Source organism: Oncorhynchus tshawytscha, linkage group LG03 (assembly GCF_018296145.1).
Source record: "Oncorhynchus tshawytscha isolate Ot180627B linkage group LG03, Otsh_v2.0, whole genome shotgun sequence".
NCBI lineage: Eukaryota > Metazoa > Chordata > Actinopteri > Salmoniformes > Salmonidae > Oncorhynchus > Oncorhynchus tshawytscha.
Genome location: NC_056431.1, coordinates 30,031,710 through 30,047,158, shown reverse-complemented (window position 1 = coordinate 30,047,158; position 15,449 = coordinate 30,031,710). Strand labels below are relative to the sequence as shown.

At 40.9% G+C, this 15,449-nt stretch overlaps 1 protein-coding gene across 8 annotated transcripts in view; it reads right to left on the bottom strand.

The window, feature by feature from the left end:
* ptprub (protein tyrosine phosphatase receptor type Ub) overlaps positions 1-15,449 on the bottom strand; it is a 358,074-nt gene that overhangs the window by 245,138 nt on the left and 97,487 nt on the right. For 6 of the 8 annotated variants that reach the window (XM_042314170.1, XM_024402347.2, XM_042314194.1 and 3 more), the window contains exon 2: positions 14,252-14,383. In XM_042314170.1, coding sequence (XP_042170104.1) covers positions 14,252-14,383 — 132 coding nt within the window. The remainder of the gene's footprint in view (positions 1-14,251; positions 14,384-15,449) is intronic. The other 2 variants (XM_024402354.2, XM_024402330.2) reach the window with 1 other exon arrangement.

Sequence of the window (15,449 nt, the reverse complement as noted above, 5' to 3'; positions counted from 1 at the left end):
CGATATGTACAATTTAAAATATTACATGACATTACATTCCATACTACTTTACCCAATATATTTAGTGTGTTCCCTCAGGCCAATACACCACTATCACATATTTTCAATACAGCATCCATGTATACGTGTGTGTAGAGTGCGTATCTTATGTGTACAGTATGTGTGTCTGTGCCTGTTTGTGACTCTTCACAGTCCCCGCTGTTCTACAAGGTGTATTATTATCTGTTTTTTAACTCTGATTCTACTGCTTGCATCAGTTACCTGATGTGGAATAGAGTTCCATGTAGCCATGGCTCTATGTAGTACTGTGCACCTCCCATTGTCTGTTCTTGACTTGGGGATTGTGAAGAGACCTTTGGTGGCATGTTGTGTGGGGTATGCATGGGTGCTAGTAGTTTAAACAGACACCTCGGTGCATTCAGCATGTCGACACTTCTTACAAAAACAAGTAGTGATGAGGTCAATCTCTCTTCCACTTTGAGCCATGAGAGACTTACATGCATATTATTAATGTTAGCTCTCTATGTACATTTAAGGGTCAGCCGTGCTGCCCTGTTCTGAGCCAATTGTAATTTCCCAAGGTCCCACTTTGTAGCACCAGACCACATGACTGAACATTAATCCAGGTGCAACAAAACTAGAACCTGTAGGACCTGCCTTGTTGATAGTGTAGTTAGAAAGGCAGAGAAGCGCTTTATTATGGACAGCATTCTTCCCATCTTCATCAGAGTGCGCAGCTGAACATTGTATGCTGTCAAACACTTGGTTTGTTATTTTTGATTGAAACAAAACTGATATTCATGAAATATGAATACAGAACTTGTTTTTGCATGGATTCCGTGACATGGTTAGCTTTTAACAGCTAGGACTGCAATTTCTTGTCCCGGAATACCACTTAACAGACAGGTTGAAGCCTGCTTGACAGAGACGCTAAGCTGCTAGCCATCAAGCTGCTAGCCATCAATAATTTGCTAGTAACATGAAATTAATTTTCTGGCTCTGAAACTCAGATAATACCTTTGATGATACAGTGGTAGCAATACAAGGTTATAACAAACGTTTTTCCAGCAGAATATGGTCAATAATGTCAAAAGCTGCACTGAAGTCTAACAAGATAGCCCCCAAAATCATTGTATCATCAATTTCTCTCAGCCAATCATCAGTCATCAGTGCTGCGCTTGTTGTTTGTCCTTCCCTATAAGCGTGATGAAAGTCTTGCTAGAGCCCGTTTGTTTACTGTGAAAAAACACACTTTTTTACAGAAGTTTACTAAGGGTTGGTAACAGGCTGATTGGTCGGCTATTTGAGCCTGTAAAGAATGCTTAACTGTTCTTGGGTAGTGGAATGACTTTAGCTTCCATCCAGGCCTGATGGCACACACTTTCTAGTTGGCTTATATTGAAGATGTGGCAGATAGAAGTGGCAATATCGTCTGCTATTATCCTCAATTGTTTTCCATCCCGATTGTCAGACCCCGGTGGCTTGTCATTGTTGACAGACAAGAATATTTTTTCACCACTTCCACACTGACTTTACAGAAATCAAAAGTACAATTATTGTATTCCTGCACAAGAAACATTAGTAATGTTCAAAGATTGTTCCAAGAATCTTATTTAAAAACATATACACTACCGTTCAAAAGTTTGGGGTCACTTAGAAATGTCCTTGTTTTTGAAAGAAAAAACTTTTTTTTGTCCATTAAAATAACATCAATTGATCAGAAATACAGTGTAGACATTGTTAATGTTGTAAAATACTATTGTAGCTGGTAACGGCAGATTTTTTATGGAATATCTACAGGTGTACAGAGGCCCATTATCAGCAACCATCACTCCTGTGTTCCAATGGCACGTTGTGTTAGCTAATCCAAGTTTATCAAAGGCAAATTGATAATTTGAAAACCCTTTTGCAATTATGTCAGCACATCTGAAAACTGTTCTGCTAATTAAAGCAGCAATAAAACTGGCCTTCTTTAGATTAGTTGAGTTCCTGGAGCATCAGCATTTGTGTGTTCGATTACAGGCTCAAAATGGCCAAGAACAAAGACCTTTCTTCTGAAACTCGTCAGTCTATTCTTATTCTGAGAAATTAAGGCTATTCCATGCAAGAAATTGACAAGAAAATGAAGATCTCGTACAACGCTGTGTACCTCTCCCTTCACAGGACAGCGCAAACTGTCTCTAACCAGAATAAAAAGAGGAGTGGTAGGCCCCGGTGCACTACTGAGCAAGAGGAAAAGTACATTAGAGTGTCTAGTTTGAGAAACAGACACCTCACAAGTCCTCAACTGGCAGCTTTTAAATAGTACCCGCAAAACACCAGTCTCAATGTCAATAGTGAAGAGGTGACTCCAGGATGCGGGCCTTCTAGGCAGAGTTGCAAAGAAAAAGCCATATCTCAGACTGGCCAAAAAAAAGAACAATTAAAATTGGCAAAATAACACACACTGGACAGAGGAAGATTGGGGAAAAGTGTTATGGACAGACAAATCTAAGTTTGAGGTGTTCAGATCACAAAGAAGAACATTCGTAGGACGCAGAAAAAATATAAAGATGCTGTAGGAGTGCTTGATGCCATCTGTCAAGCATGGTGGAGGCAATGTGATGGTCTGGGGGTGCTTTGGTGGTGGTAAAGTGGGAGATTTGTACAGGGTAAAAGGGATCTCGAAGAAGGAAGCTATATCACTCCATGGAGCCAATTTCCTCCTACAACAGGACAATAACCCAAAACACAGCTCCAAACTATGCAATAACTATTTAGGGAAGAAGCAGTCAGCTGGTATTCTGTCTATAATGGAGTGGCCAGCATAGTCACCGGATCTCAACCATATTGAGCTGTTGTGGGAGCAGCTTGACAGTATTGTACGTAAGAGGTGACCATCAAGCCAATCCAACTTGTGGGAGGTACTTCAGGAAACATGGGGTGAAATCTCTTCAGATTACCTCAAATTGACTACTAGAATGCCAAAAGTCTGCAAGGCTTGTAATTGCTCCAAATGGAGGATTCTTTTATAAAAGCAAAGTTTGAAGGACAATTATTATTTAAATTAAAATTCATTATTTATAACCTTGTCAACATCTTGATGATATTTCCTATTAATTTTGCAACTCATTTCATGTATGTTTTCATGGAAAACAAGGACATTTCTAAGTGAACCCAAACTTTTGAACAGTAGTTTACATTCTGTTCTCAGCCTCAACAAAACTCTCTCCCGTCCTCCATCTTGATAAGTGTGTTCGGGTGTGTTGGCCACGCCCACTAATTGGCCACACCTGATCTAAATGAGTGCTTGTTTCCTTTGAAAAATACTAAAATGAACAGCTTTGTATGACTGAGAAAAAAACATGGCATGCTACAGTAGCTCCATCCTGGTGGTGCAGTGGACTAATTCCATGGACAGAGAGCAGATCATAAGTTCAAATCTCACTGATGCCGTGTCAACTGATTAATGCCTAAGTAAATACAAACTCTCTCCCATCCTCCATCTTGATAAGTGTGTTCGGGTGTGTTGGCCACGCCCACTAATTGGCCACACCTGATCTAAATGAGTGCTTGTTTCCTTTGAAAAATACTCCGCGGATTAATGCCTAAGTAAATACATTTCCATGTATCCTATCTGTGCTTGGAGTTCAAAACAGTTTACCCAAACTAAACTAGCAGTGTTATGAAAAGTCTTATAGAAACATGTTCTCAGAATGTTATTTAATACCCTTCAAATAACCTCTAATTTCCATTAATAAAACCAAAAATATTTACTTTCAGGGAACCATAGAAAAACTCTCAGCACCTCCCTGCAAACAAAAAAAAAGTACTTTCCCAAAACATATGGCTTCGTTCCCAGAACCAATGGGTACATCAAGGACAAAAACCACCCGAGCCACTGCCTGTTCACATCGCAATCATCCAGAAGGTGAGGTCAGTACAGTTGCGTCAAAGCTGTCAATGCCACTTCAAATAATGCCACTTTAATAATGAATAACATATCTTACATTACTCATACCACATGTATATATTGTATTTTATACCATCTCCTGCACCTTGACTATGCCGCTCGGCCATCGCTCATCTATATACTTATATGTACATATTCTCATTCACCCCTTTAGATTTGTGTGTACTAGGTGTTTGGGAAATGTTAGATTACTTGTTAGATATTACTGCACTGTTGGAACTAGAAGCACAAGCATTTCGCTACACTCACATGAACATCTGCTTACCATGTGTATGTGACCAATAAAATTTGATTTGAAAGCAAAAACATACATTCCCACAACTTCCAAGGAACCAAATCGGGGTCTCCCCCCCTCTCTTTTCTCAAGAAAAGCAAAGCAATCACTTTTACCATGCTCAACATTAAATTATATTCAATTCTACCCTTATCTTAAACAAGTATGTATGTCTAGACAGACAGTTCTGTCACACATTCATCTAATAAAGTCTGATTCATCTCTTCTGGAAGGTCATACCTAAAGGAACCTAAGGATCTGTGTGTTTCTGGTATGACTCTTCATATAAGTGGTGTCTGTCCAGCCCAGTCCTTGATTCTTAATCTATCTTACATTCAGCTGTGAAAGTGATACTTAAACTGACTTTGACAAAACTTTAAACTATTTCATGACTCAGTAACAGTTTATCCATGTTTGTCATGGGGCGCACATACAGTACTCTATGTCTGTAGGCATATGAGTCTCTAGCACATTTCAGAAGGAAAATGAAAATGATAAACAGCTTAAACAGGAGAAATGCTTTTATTAAAATTTTTCCGCCCTCATTCCTTCCACAAGCTTTCCCTCTACATTGAAAATCCTGATTTCTCCTGTGAGACACCACAGGCAATGTTTGCAAATCTTCACTGGGCACCAATGTCTCAGCCCAGGAAGTTAATACCGGCCCACTGTAAATAGCCTTATCTCATAAACACAAGTTATCCTCCACCTTCTCTGCCCTGATGGTGGATTGTTACAGTAAACTGCTGATGTGATATAGAAGGATATGAGACAACTTACACAGACTGCAAACCTGAGTAAACTGCCTTCCTGATAACTGATAATAAGTAATGGCGCCGGAGAGGATGGCTGCCATTTTATTGGCTCTTAACCAACTGTGCTATTTTGTTGGTCTTTTCGCATTGTTTGTAACTTATTTTGTCCATAATGTTGCTGCTACTGTCTCCTATGGCCAAAAAGAGCTTATGGACATCAGGAACAGCGATTACTCACCTTGAATTGACACAACTTTTCTTTAATGAGTAGGACGAGAAGGATTTACTCCAGACACCCAAACAGGCCCTCATCCCCGTCATTCGCAGGACAAAGAGACTGAGATTTCGCAGAAGGAGATTGCAAGACAAAGGTTGGCAGTCTATTTATATTTGAAAACAACAGCTGGTGCACGATATCTCAGGAAGTGTCAAGGTTGTGCTCGCCTGAGGCAGAATATCTCATGATAAACTGTAGACCCTACTATCTACCAAGAGAGATTATCTGTATTTTTCGTAGCTGTCTACATACCACCACAGACTGCACTAAGACTGCTGGCACTAAGACCGCACTCAATGAGCCGTAAACCACCATAAGCAAACAGGAAATAGCTCATCCAGGGGCGGCGCTCCTAGTGGCCGGGGACTTTTATACAGGGAAACTTAAATCCGTTTTACTTAATTTCTAATCAGCATGTTAAATGTGTGACCAGAGGGAAAAAAATTCTACACCACCTTTACTCCACACACAGAGACGCGCACAAAGCTCTCCCTCGCCCTCCATTTGGCAAATCTGACCATAATTCTATTCTCCTGATTCCTGCTACAAGCAAAATTTCAAGCAGGATGCACCAATGACTCAGACAATAAAAAAGTGGTCAGATGAAGCAGATGCTTAACTTCTTTGGGGTAGGGGGCAGTATTGGGAATTTTGGATGAAAAGCGTGCCCAAATTAAGCAGCCTGCTACTCAGCCATAAAAGCTAGAATATGCATATAATTAGATTTGGATAGAAAACACTCTGAAGTTTCTGAAACTGTTTGAATGATTATGTTATACTATACCAGAGTATAACAGAAATCATATGGCAGGAAATCTGAGGTTTGTAGTTTTTGAACTCAGCCCCTATCGAATACACAGTGGGGTATTAGTATTTTTGCACTTCCTAAGGCTTCCACTAGATGTCAACAGTCTTTAGAAACTTGTTTGATGCTTCTACTATAAATATGGGCGGAATGAGAGGGGAATGAGTCAGAGGTCTGCAAGCAGCCACAAGCTCAGTCTCGCGCGCTCACGTGAAAGGTAGCTGTGTTCCACTTCATTTCTGAAGACTAAGGAATTCTTCGGTTGAAATATTATTGAATATTTATGTTAACATCCTAAAGATTGATTCCATACATCGTTTGACATGTTTCTACGAACTGTAACGGAACTTTCACGTTTCGTCTGAAACTAGTGAACGCTCTTCATGAATGTGGATTACTGGACTGAACTTGCTGACAAAAGTAGCTATTTTGACATAAATGATGGACATTATCGAACAAAACAAACATTTATTGTGGAACTGGGATTCCTGGGAGTGCATTCTGATGATCAAAGGTAAGTGAATATTTATAATGCTATTTTGACTAATGTTGACTCCACAACATGGCGGATATACAGTATGTATGGGCTCTGAGCGGGGGAACTCAGATTATAGCATGGTGTGCTTTTTCAGTAACGTTTTTTAAAAAATCTGACACAGCGGTTGCATTAAGGAGAAGTGTATCTATAATTCCGTGTATAATAGTTGTATCTTTTATCAATGTTTATTATGAGTATTTCTGTGAATTGATGTGGCTCTCTGCAAAATCACCGGATGTTTTGGAACTACTGAACGTAATGCGCCACTGTAAACTCAGATATTTGGATATAAATATGATCTTTCCCGAACAAAACATGCATGTATTGTGTAACATGAATTCCTATGAGTGTCATCTGATGAAGATCATCAAAGGTTAGTGATTCATTTGATCTATATTTCTGCTTTTTGTGAATCCTCTCTATGGTTGGAAAATGGTTGAATGCTTTCTGTGACTAGTTTCTGACCTAACATAATGATATGTCGTGCTTTTGCCGAAAAGCATTTTTGAAATTAGAGAATGTGGTTGGATTAACGAGAAGTTTATCTTTAAAATGGTGTAAAATACTTCTATGTTTGGGGAATTTTAATTATGGCATTTCTGTTGTTTTGAATTTGGCGCCCTGTAGTTTCACTGGCTGTTGAGAGGTGGGATGCTCACATCCCGAACGATCCCAGAGAGGTTAACTACTGGACTATTTTGCTAGCAGAGACTGGAATATGTTCCGGGATTCTTCCGATGGCATCGAGGACGTCATCCGCACACTGACTGTGCGTACATACCCCAACCAGAAGCCATGAATTACAGGCAAAATCCGCACTTACCTAAAGGGTAGAGCTGTCGCTTTCAAGGAGCGGGACTCGAACCCGGAAGCTTATAAGAAATTCTGCTATGCCCCCCAACAAACCATCAAACAGGCAAAGTGTCAATACAGGACTAAGACCGAATCGTACTACACCAGCTTCGACGCTCAACGGATGTGGCAGGGCTTGCAAACTATTACAGACTACAAAGGGAAGCACAGCCGAGAGCTGCCCAGTGAAACAAGCTGCCCAGTGACACAGAGACCTGACCATTTGGTGCAAGGACAACTACCTCTCCCTCAACGTGATCAAGACTACAGGAAAAAGGTGTACCGAGCACGCCCCCATTCTCATCGATGGGGCTGTAGTGGTGCAGGTTGAGAGCTTCAAGTTCCTTGGCGTCCACATCACCAACAAATTAACAGGGTCCAAGCACACCAAGACAGTCATGAAGAGGGCACAACAAAAACCAATCCCCCTCAGGAGACTGAAAAAATTTGACATGAGTCCTCAGATCCTAAAAGGTTTCTACAGCTGCACCATTGAGAGCATCCTGACAGATTGCATCCCTGCTTAGAATGGCAACTGCTCGGCCTCTGACCGCAAGGCACTATAGAGGGTAGTGCGTACGGCCCAGTACATCACTGGGGCCTAGCTTCCTGCCATCCAGGACCTCTATACCAGACGGTTCAGTCCCACCCTCGCCGCCCGGATGTACTCCAGATTGGAGTGGTCAGTCCAGATGAGAAAAGGGTGTTTAGCCCCCTCAAGCCAATGTCTCCACGCCTTCAGAACCTTGACAACAGCCAACAGCTCCCAGTCCCCCACACAACCTCCTCTCTCCCAACAATCCATTGTTTGCAGCACGCGATCCATGGCTGTTCCCAGACTTTGCAACATGGTCACATGCTGCTGAAGGCGCTCCTCCACTGCGACTAGGAGGGCATCTGCTCCTGCTGACTCCATCTTATGGGTGAGTGATTCTGTAAAGGTGTCTGTGTGTAGCTGGTAAGATGAGTCAGGAGCAGGACAGCAGATATGAGTAATAAAATACTTTACAAAAAAATTCAAACATAACACGTAATATACACGGCCACACCATATGGACCACAATACAACAAACAATCACTCACAAATACAACATGTAGAACAGGGGGATAAATAATAAACAAGTAATTGATCAAGTGAAGCCAGGTGTGATAAGACAAAGACAGAACAAATGGAAAATGAAAAGTGGTGGTGGTGGCTAGAAAGCCGGTGACGTCGACCGCCGAGCGCCGCACAAACAAGGAGAGGGACAGACTTCGGCAGAAGTCATGACAGCGCATGATACAAATAACATGATTGTGATTGGATTTCCTTGCATTGCTCCGTTCTACAATCCTATGTATACCATGGTATTTTCACGGTGCTATTTCAGATGTATAATATGAACTAATATACTGCCTTACATCTTGCCATGGGTGTGGCCCAGATAAAAGGAGCCTGGGTGAGTAAACTCACATATCTGTCTTGGTGCTTGGTCGATAATGTGTTCCCAAAGCTGTCTCTTTCCTCTTTGTTACCTGCCTGCCTGACTTCACCTCCGTTATAGTTTCACTGAAGGCCCCAGATTGGTGTAAATGTGGGAAATCTGTGTGCAAATCTGGTTTTAATACAAATGGAAAAGTATTAATTATCACAACGCCTGCACTGAATTGGATGGTGTCTGATGGCAGCAAATGACTAGAACGTGAATGAAAAGTTTAGTATTTGTATTTATGGATCCCATTTGCCAAGGCAGCAACTACTCTTCCAGGAGTCCAGCAAAATTAAGGCAGTTTATACCATTTTTTTTCATATATTCAGACTGTGTGACCTCAGGCCCCTACTCCACCACTACCACATATATACAGTACAAAATCCATGTGTACTTGTGTGTATATAGTGAGTATGTGTGTGTGTTTGCATGTGTCTGTGCCTATGTTTGTGTTGCTTCACAGTCCCTGCTGTTCCATAAGGTGTAAATGTGCTGCTTGCATGAGTTACTTGATGTGGAATATAGTTCCATGTAGTCAATGGCTCTATGTAGTACTGTGCGCCTTCCATAGTCTGTTCTGGACTTGGGGACTGTGAAGATACCTCTTGTGGAATGTCTTGTGGGGTATGCATGGGTGTCCGAGCTGTGCGCCAGTAGTTCAAACAGACAGATCGGGTCAACATGTCAATACCTATCCACTTTGAGTCAGGAGAGATTGACATGCATATCATTAATATTAGCTCTCTGTGTATATGCAAGGGCCAGCCATGCTGCCCTGTTCTGAAACAATTGCAAAAGTCCTTTTTGTGGCACATGACCACACGACTGAACAGTAGTCCAAACTACAAAGACAAAACTACAGCCTGTAGGACCTGCCTTGATGACAGTGCTGTCAAGAAGGTAGAACAGCGCCTTATCATGGACGTACTTTTCCCCATCTTAGCTACTGTTGTGACAATATGTTTTGACCATGATATTTTACAATCCAGGGTAACTCCAAGCAGTTTAGTCACATCAACTTGCTCAATTTCCACATTTTTATTCCAAGATTAGTTGAGGTTTTGGGTTTAGTGAATGATTTGTCCCAAATACAATGCTTTAAGATTTTGAAATATTTAGGACTAAGTTATTCCTTGCCACCCACTCTGAAACTAACTGCAACTATTTGTTAAGTCATTTCAGTCACTGTAGTAGCTGACATGTATAGTGTTGAGTCATGTGCATACATAGACACTGCTTCCTCAAAGCCAGTGGCAATTCATTAGTAAAGATGAAAAAAGTAATGGACCTAGAAAGCTGCCTTGGGGAAATCCTGATTCTACCTGGATTATGTTGGAGAGGCAGGCTACCATTAAAGTGCACCCTCTGTGTTCTGTTAGACAATAAAGCAGGGGGTGTAAATCCATAACATAAGTTTTGCCAGCAGTAGACTATGATCGATAATGTCAAAAGCCGCACTGAAGTCTAACACAACAGCCTCCACAATATTTTTTTATCATCAATTTCTTTCAGCCAATCATCAGTCATTTGTGTAAGTGCTGTGCTTGTTGAATGTCCTTCTCTATAAACATGCTGAAAGTTTGTTCCAAAAGTTTACTACGGGTTGGTAAGACTGATTGGTCGGCTATTTGAGCAGTTAAAGGGGGATTTACTATTCTTAGGGAGTGGAATGACATTTTCTTCCCTCCAAGCCTGGTGGCACACACATTCCAATAGGAATTTCATTTAAGGTGCTCCAAAGCTTTTTACAATAATTATTTATTTCACTTATCTTTGTTTCTGTCACACCCTGATCTGTTTCACTTGTCTTTGTGCTTGTCTCCACCCCTCTCCAGGTGTCGCCCATCTTCCCCAGTGTATTTATACCGGTGTTCTCTGTTTGTCTATTGCCCGTTTGTTTTGTGAAACCTACCAGCGTTTGTCCGCTTGCTCCTGTTTGTTCTTGTTCCTGTTTTATAGTCTTTCCCATTTTTGAACTTTCTGCCTGCCCTGACCCTGAGCCTGCCTGCCGTTCTATACCTTGCCACACCTCACTGGATTATTCACCCCTGCCTGCCCTGACCCTGAGACTACCTGCTGTTCTGGACGTCTTGCACCCTTTCTGGATTAATGACCTCTGCCTGCCCTTGACCTGTCGTTTGCCTGCCCATGTACTAAAAATAAACTTTTGTTACTTTGACACTGTCTGCATCTGGGTCATATCTGAAACCTGATAGTTTCAGTGTAGTTCCTTCTTTTTATTCAATTTAGTCACTCAATTTGCAATACGTTTTCCAATCGGTTGTGCAGCCAGACGTATTTGCCATTTCTTTTGCCTCATCCCTCTCAACCGTAAATTTTTTCAATTCCTCATCAATCCATGGGGATTTAACCATTTTTACAGTCATTTTCTTAATGGCTGCATGCTTATTAGCAACTGGAATAAGCAATTTCATAAATGTCAAGTGCAGTGTCTGTTTGCTCCTCATTACACGCCACAAACCAACAGATATTATTTTCATTAATAACATAGGAATCACAACTAAACTTATGACCTCTCATTCCTGTGCTGTTTGTAACTACCCTGGTAGTTTGACTGATAACCTGAACCAGGTTGCAGGCACTGGTGACATTTTTAAGCTTTTTCTTGAGTGGGCAGCTTGATGAGAGCCAGTGAATATTTAAATCACCCAGAAAATATACTTCTCTGTTGATATCACATACATTAACCTCTCTGGGATATGTGGGACGGTAGCATCCCAACTTGCCAACAGCCAGTGAAATAGCAGGGCGCCAAATTCAAAACAACAGAAATCCGGTAATTAAAATTCCTCAAACTATTTTACACCATTTTAAAGATAACCTTGTTGTAAATCCAGCCACAGTGTCCGATTTCAAAAAGGCTTTACGACAAAAGCACAAACGATTACGTTAGGTCAGTACCTAGTGACAGAGAAACACAGCCGTTTTTCCAGCCAAAGAGAGGAGTCACAAAAAACAGAAATAGTGATCAAATTAATCACTAACCTTTGATGGTCTTCATCAGATGACACTCATAGGACTATGTTACACAATACGTAAGTTTTGTTTGGTAAATTTCATATTTACATCCAAAAATCTCAGTTTACATTGGTGCGTTATGTTCAGTAGTTCCAAAACATCCGGTGATTTTTGCAGAGCGCCACATCAATTTACAGAAATACTCATAATCAACATTGCTAAAAGATACAAGTGTTATGCATGGAATTTTAGATCCACTTCTCCTTAATGCAACCGCTGTGTCAGATTTTAAAAAACTTTCCGGAAAAAGGAAACCATGCAATAATCTGAGTACGGCGCTCAGACACAAAAACAAGCCATGCAGATACCCGCCATGTTGTGGAGTCAACAGAAGTCAGAAATAGCATTATAAATATTCACTTACCTTTGATGATCTTCATCGGAATTAACTCCCAGGAATCCAAATTCAACGATAAATGTTTGTTTTGTTCGATAAAGTCCATCATTTGTCCAACTACCTCATTTTTGTTTGCGTGTTCAGTACACAATCCAAACTCACAAGGCGCGGGCAAGTCCAGGCGAAAGTTCATACGAAAAGTCATATTACAGTTTGTAGAAACATGTCAAACGAAGTATAGAATCAATCTTTAGGATGTTTTATCACAAATCTTCAATGTTTCAACTGGAGAATTCCTTTGTCTGTAGAAATGCAGTGGAAAGCAGCCAACTCTCACGGGAGCGCGTGAGACTGAGCTCATGCCACTCTGCCAGACACCTGACTCAATCAGCTCTCATTCCCCCCTCCTTCACAGTAGAAGCCTCAAACAAGGTTCTAAAGACTGTTAACATCTACTGGAAGCCTTAGGAAGTTCAATATGACCCCATAGACACTGTATATTCGATAGGCAATGACTTGAAAGACGACAAACGTCAGATTTCCCACTTCCTGGTTGGATTTTTTTCTCAGGTTTTTGCCTGCCATATGAGTTCTGTTATACTCACAGACATCATTCGAACAGTTTTAGAAACTTCAGAGTGTTTTCTATCCAATAATATTAATGATATGCATATTCTAGCTTTCAGGCCTGAGTAGCAGGCTGTTTACTCTGGGCACCTTTTTATCCAAGCTACTCAATACTCATTACTTCAACAGTATTTAACATGACACCCTCTCTAATCTGTACAGGAATGTGGTTCTGAATATAAACAGCAACACCTCCACCATTGGCAATTCTATATTTTCTGTAAATGTTATAACCTTGTATTGCTACCACTGTATCATCAAAAATATTATCTAAGTGAGTATCAGAGATAGTTATAATATGAATGTCATCTGTTACTAGCAAATTATTGACTTCATGAGCTTTACTGGGAAGCTTAGCAGCAGTAGATGTGCTCATGTTCTTTATGTTCGTGCAGGGTGAGCTGCTCACAGTGGACTTCCTCCTAGGGCACAGAGATATGCAGTTTAACAATTTGGGAACGTTGGAGTTATAAATTATGAATGTAATGTGTTTGTTGCATGGTGGTATGAAGTGATTTCATGGAAATCAGCATCCCCTGCATTGTGATTAAAAAAAGAGCCTTCACTTCATCTCCCTTTAGGAATGTTTGGACCTTCTTCAGAGTGACTGTAGTCTCCCCCATCAAATGTAGTGAGTGTGAGGTGTTTCGTAAGGCCCGGAATGATTCCCTGTTAAATTATATATCTCAAATGATTAATAAAGGTCCTATTAGTCCATTCGCTTGATTGTAGTGAGTCATATCATTGTGTCGTCTGCCTCTCAGCACAGTTTGTTATCTTCTGTAATATCTATTTTTTTCTATCAGCCATCCATTTGTTCTGCCACTTTATCTCCTATTCTATTATGTAATTATGGTGTCTTAGGGGGTTTTCATCCAAGTTCATTTTGCTTCTCTAACGTCACACTGAATCCCATTACCCATTAGTAGAATAGGAAGGCATCCACACTTTGGAGTGTTTCCTAAACACTCCCAGCTTCTGGACAGCTTCAGCATCTCATTTGAGCAAACATGCACGTGGGAACACGCACAAAGACTGTAAATCACAGCTAAGAAGAGCAGGCACTAGCTGCTTAGAAAGCCAATGTGTATGTTGTTGGCTCGCACATTGACATTCTATCTAAGGATTGTAATCCAGGGAGGAAAACATCACACATTAAGACTTGAGAAGTCTCATACCACCCCAGTCCTGGTTTCTTATCATTTCTGATACAGATACCCCATCCACAAAGTGATAGTGATACTTGCATTAGATACCATAGTGGATACCAGGTTAGCACCAGATGAAACTTCAATACTCTGAAGCGTAATAAGAGCAGGAACCCACCACGCAGGAGGTCAGAAGAGGCGTAGGGCGAGTTGTGTGTCCGGTAGAGCTGCCAGTCAAAGTCATCCTCCTCGCCTTGGGTGAAGTCACACAGACTGGGCTCAGAATCCTCGTCAAAGGTGCAGCCTGCTGCTGAGGAAAGAGAGAGGAGATGACATTAAGTGGGAGGTCACACATGATGAAGTAAATATTCAATATCAAGGGATTAATGGATTATATTTTTTAATGGCTTGCACATAATCACATTTAATTCAATTTCCTGGGATTGAAAGGAATCATAGATTTAGCCCAAGATGGACACACGTTTCAGCCATTGCCACCATAAATCAGTATTTGCATCTTATTTGTACTTCTCTTATGATAACAGGGGGCGCCATAGAGAATAAAGGGGTTGTTGCAGTACTGTAGGCGAGAACCCACCATCAACCCCCAACCACACCTGCCTTCACTTCAGAAACTTTCCACTATAGTTATTATTCTAGTGTTGATGTGTAGTGGCTTGTTTGGGCCATATTTCACCACGATATCCCCTCTGATCCTCTTTCAATAACTGAGATGGGAAAGATGCCAGACAACTAACTGGGAAATCCATTTCCCACTTCACCCAGACACTAATAGCCTGGCACAATGCAATCCTGTACTCCACTCCAGCTCCCCTGACACTTTCACTCACTAACACACTAAGGTTGTTAAAGTAAACTAAAACTGAAAACTGATCTTGAAAAAACAATTTGTAAACTGAAATAAAATAATTAACAAACCCGTTTGAAAAACAGACTATACTGAAACCATTATCTTAAAATGATTTAAATAAAAGCCATTATGAATTAGATTAGGCTTTTTTTGTATTGGGGTTTTCAAGCTTCTGAATCTGTCAGGTCTCACTGAGATTGACTTTATAATTTCAAGGTAGACTTGGCGAGATTACGTTGCCACGAACAGCACCGTAGATATTGGTTGGGAGCGTTTGAGTGGTAAGGCTAAAGCAACTGACTGTAGACGACAGTCGAGGAGTAAAGTCAGGGGAGGTGCATTTGCCCAAAAGTCAGACACTAATGTGGTTTTCCAACAGCAAGGCTCAGATAATCATGGCAGTGTTGCAATTGTTGAAAATGTTGAAAATAAACATGCATCTAACCCTCATATTACACACACTCACAAACTGAAATCATAACATAAAATTGTGTGTGTGCAGTCG